The 4,679-nt window shown below is 53.8% G+C and overlaps 1 protein-coding gene across 1 annotated transcript; it reads left to right on the plus strand.

Annotated features, from left to right (window-relative positions):
• Positions 1-2,536, plus strand: D7B24_005111 (uncharacterized protein; the record flags this gene model as incomplete). The annotated part of the gene is made up of 4 exons (XM_028639272.1): positions 1-34; positions 91-296; positions 386-1,400; positions 1,461-2,536. 4 exons carry the CDS (start codon positions 1-3, stop codon positions 2,534-2,536), a joined length of 2,331 nt encoding a protein of 776 aa, XP_028496314.1.
• Positions 2,537-4,679: the final 2,143 nt, after the last annotated feature.

The raw sequence follows: 4,679 nt of genomic DNA on the forward strand, positions 1-4,679 counted from the left end.
ATGTCTGACGATCGCATGTCCTCGACTGACGATGGTATGTCCCTCTCTTACTCTTGCAGGTACAAGTCAAACTAACGACTACCCTCGCAGTCATCGTCAGCCTCAGTTTCCCGATCTCCGATAATGCTTACCCTGAGCGTCGCATTACACTCAATGCGGCCAGGCCTTCCATTCAAGTCGGCCGTACCAGCAAGAGAGTGGCCAACCTATCTGCTGCCCTTGACAATGCCTGGCTTGAAAACCCCGTGATAAGCCGTGAGCATGCCGAGATCTTTCTCGGTCCAGACACAGAGAAGGTACGAAATTCATGACCGTCTACCTTGCGCTGGCAGGCGTCCTCGAGCTCTGGAACCATGTCCATGATATCAAATGCTGACCGTACCAGGCTGTCTACATCAAGGACCGTAACTCGAGACACGGTACTTTCGTCAACAAAGACCGCGTCTATCCCCATACCCCTGTCCAGCTTCACCAAGGTGATTTCGTCAGATTTGGTATCGATATACAACGTGACCAGGGCCTCTATCCCCCGCCCTCTGCTTCCATCGACATCCAGTTCATCAATGGAGCGGATCACAATACCACAGGCACTCATACCCCTGTTGATCGCTCAGTTGGGTATCACGTTCCTGAGACTTCTGACGACAGTGATGGCTTTGACAGCGACGATTGTGACGATGAGGACTGCAACGCAGTACGCAGCGCTGTCGCAAACCTTCGAGCTGCCGGAGAGCAACGAGCACCGAAGCAGGATACTGCTGCCATCACTCCAACGACTCCTGCAGTGACGCCTGGCGCTGCGCCGTCCAAAATCAGTATCAGCGCCGAAATCATCGACCTTGACCATTACGAGCCTAAGGGTGAGACTGTCATCGATCTGACGGGACCCTCCGCTTCAGAGCAGTTGCCCACAGTATCTAAACCAGCTCCTTGTGTCACTGAAGTTCTTGACTTTGATTGTGACGACGAAGACAAAGAAGATGTGCACCTTTCTATGGAACCAGAACCAACTTACTCGGTCGATCACTCCCACCAACCTATCCATTTTGACACGAGCGAGTCGGAACATGAGTCTTCAAATGATGATACTCAACTCGATGGTGCTCCTTTGGGGGTGTGGAGCAGCTCAGTAATTGCTGGCACTGAGCACACTGGAGACGATGACGAGGACGACTTCGAGATTGAGTCGAGTGACTCGATCAGCAGCGAGGATGAATCCATCTCAGACATCGATGAGTATGAAGACAATTACGAAGAAGCATCCATTGCCATGGAAGATGCCGCCAAAACGCAAAGCCCATTATCGTCAGGCTGGGGGGGCTATCCGGAACTATCACAATCAGTTAAGGAATGCAATGAACTTGGATTCCTTCCTGCAATCGGGTCCGAGAAACCGCAAGGTATGACCTCCCCCTCTTGTGTTTCAACAGCTAGAAAGCCTCTGACATGCTCCTCATCAGTTCCTACATCGCCGCCAGAACAGCAGTGGATGCTTCCACCCTTGCAACAGGTCCTGGGCTCCAACGGGATGACCATGTCCACCCTGCCAACCATGATTCCTGCGGCCCCCCAGTGTACAATTTTTGTTTCGGCTTCTGCCACGAATTCTCAAAGCATCCAAAAGTCACGGAAACTCCCGCCCTGGCGAGAGGCAGCCGCCAACCTACAGCCGGACCGCCCGGGCCAGTCATTCAACACTTGGCGGTCCGAGAACGAAGATTTCCTTCAGGCGCGAGAGTCAAACAAGCAAGAGCTTCGTCGACGCCTATCGGTCTCCAAGACAGAGCTGCCCAAATCGAGTGTGACTCTTCTGTCGACGCCAACAACAGAACCTGCTTTGTCGGGTAACCTCAAGTCTGAGAACGAATCGACGGCTGCATGCGAGCCTGTAATACCAACAGACGACACCGAGGACTCTCTCGATCTTGCACCGTGTTCTAAAAATCTGTTGGTGCAGTCGTCTCCACCCGCTGAAGCCGTGTGGATTGATTCCGGCGACAGGTTCCTCACTGGCCCCGTGAACGACCCCGTCATCGCCGACGCTCGCATTAGCCCTGAGCTGGATATGACTAGCGCTTGGTCTTTCAACCAAAGCAAAATGGCTACAGCTACGGTGGAGCCCGACAGCAACATCCAAGCTAGTATGGTTGAGTTGCAACTAATTGGTGCACCTGTCAAAATTTGCGAACAGTTGCGATCTCGGACCTCTGCGAAGCGCAAGGCTTCTGACATTTCGGATGCTGTGCTCGGAGAGGAGGCAGTGGAGGCGGCTCTCAACGATACCACCAACGGTGATGATCTAGCAGCCAGAGCGCCTTCTGCGTATATGGGCCGTGGCGACCCAGCAGTCTCAGCTTCCTCAGAGACATCAAAGTCCAAGCAGAGGTGCAGCTTTGGTGTACACGAGCATGGCTGTGACCGCCCGTCAAAGCGATTTAGACGCATGGCTGAGGCAGCAAGTCTTGTCGCCCTTGGCGGCGCAGCTGCAGGCGTGGCATTTATTACCACACTCATCGCAACGGCTCCTGCCCTTTGAAGGGCGTCAAGGCTTTCGGAGCTATGCATGCTTCTCGTTTTCGCTGTTGGTCAGGAACTTATCCAACATCCAGGATGGTTCCATGTTCAACGAGTGGGGTCTCGTTTGATTTGTGGCAGGCGTCTGGAGGAAATGGTGCGTTTGGTTTTCCGTTCTGGCCTTTCCAGTAAGGCCGGCTTTTGAGACGTAGTAATCGCTTGGTGGGTCAGCTGTCTTTTATTCCTTTTAGCTCTACTGTAGGGAAGGTAGTCGACAGTGAATCAAGATTTCTCCACGCGTAGGGAACATGCGACTCAGGACCGGGATAGAAAGTCGACCTTGGCACTGTTTCTGGAGATGACACTAGTCCAATAGGTTCTGAAAGCGTTCTGAGTATGCCAGAGTTTTGCAGTCATGGTGCCCTCACTGGCTTTGACAAGGCGAAGAAAAGATTCGGCGCAGCCCGGCTTGCGGGACGCAAGAGCTTTGCCGGCTGGACAGTCGTCTGATGGCCACGTCGCCAACAGAGACTGGTGAGTTGATGGAGGATCGACCAACACGTGGAGACCTTTTCCTTCTCCTGAACCTCGTGGACAAGGCCGACAGATTTCTTCGTGGTGGGACTCGACTGTGCTGATCGCAAAATGCTACTGACATCGTCGGGCGACGAAGAGCCGAGGTGTGGTAACACCAGGAGAAGAACTGTCGTATCTCTCAAATATGGTCTGGGAAAGACAAAACTTAAAGGGGGGGGGGGACGATGGTGCCTTTGCCGTTACTACATACTTGGCCGCGCGCAGCCAACGTGCCACAGCCGGCGGTGGCGCGGCAAAGGCGCCTAGCGTCCCAAGTACATCTGAATCAAAAAGTCACTGAGACCGGTTGTCTGCAAATCGTCTGCAGAAAGGTGAGGTGGATGGCAGCACAAAGAGAAGCGGTCTTTTGGTGCTTGCCAACAAGAACGAAAGCGAGTGAACATGCCTTGAGGTAGTTGCCCAATAGCAACTATACCAACGACAGTGCTACCAGCACCGAAAAGGATGGATATCCAGGCCTTCACTCACACGACATCGCCCATCCTGCCTAGTTGAAGTTTGTCTCCTGTTCAGGAGTGGTAATTTAACCCTTTCGAACACCCAAAGACAAGGCTTGTACCCTCAATGTGAGCAAGCTTGTGCACAGAGGGCCCTCGGGAGGCCCCGTCGTTCAGGGGCGGCCCCGAGGTCCTTGCTTTGGAGTCACATGGCCTTGCACACAAGCGACAACAAGTGATGATGAGCGGGTAGCGACAGAAAGAGGTGCAGCCCTCCGGGTCGTGACAGAGCCACTCCCTTCCCACGATGACAGATGCCGCACAGTCGATCTGGACATAGCGAACAAGAGGCATCTACGGTGAGCCTATGACCCGGCGGAAAGGCGATCGCCTGACTACGGGTCACCTATGCGCTGAGCACACCCTCAAGGGGGCGCTACCCGACGGTTTGGTTCAGACAAATGATATATCCTGACCTAGACGTCAGTGCTGCCGACGCACTGTCGTTGATCCAACTGTCCGCCTGTCAAGTTGCATCTCGGCTGATCTCGATTCTCCAGATGCATGCAGAATATTTCAGACGAGGCTAAGGCGGCCAACGAGACAGCTGATCTCTGCAAAGAAGAAAGTTTCGAGGACGAATGACAGCTTCTTGCAGACGCTAGTGAAAGTTCGGACATCGCTCTTCAGAGAAGGCACTCGAATAGGATGATATCATCTCGGCGGTGGCTGCCATCCGATAGATATGGGATTTCAAGGCAAGACTTCGCAAGAAGCTGTCATCATTCTTCAGCAGTCAGTGTTATCCAGGACCAATCGCTGCCGCAGCAATCCTTCCACCGTACGCAGCGTACCTGTCTCGTCAAGCACACTCTGAGGTGTGCCCCTCGACCGTATAGACTAAGCACTTGGTTACGGTGGCATGCGCCATTATTTTCAGTGCTCCCAAGCCTCGAGACTTGAGACGAGGCAAACGTCAGCCTCGGTGTCTTGTCGTGGTCACAAGACCCGCCCTCGAAGCACCTCCCTCTGCTGTGCTGGCTCCGCTTGGCAAGGCTCTCCTGAATTGGGCTGCCACGAATCCAAAGAACTGCTGATTGCAGGTCCCAGCACGAGAGCGCGGAAGAGCGA

Source organism: Verticillium nonalfalfae (genome assembly GCF_003724135.2).
Source record: "Verticillium nonalfalfae strain VnAa140/NRRL 66861 chromosome Unknown scaffold_30, whole genome shotgun sequence".
Classification (NCBI taxonomy): domain Eukaryota; kingdom Fungi; phylum Ascomycota; class Sordariomycetes; order Glomerellales; family Plectosphaerellaceae; genus Verticillium; species Verticillium nonalfalfae.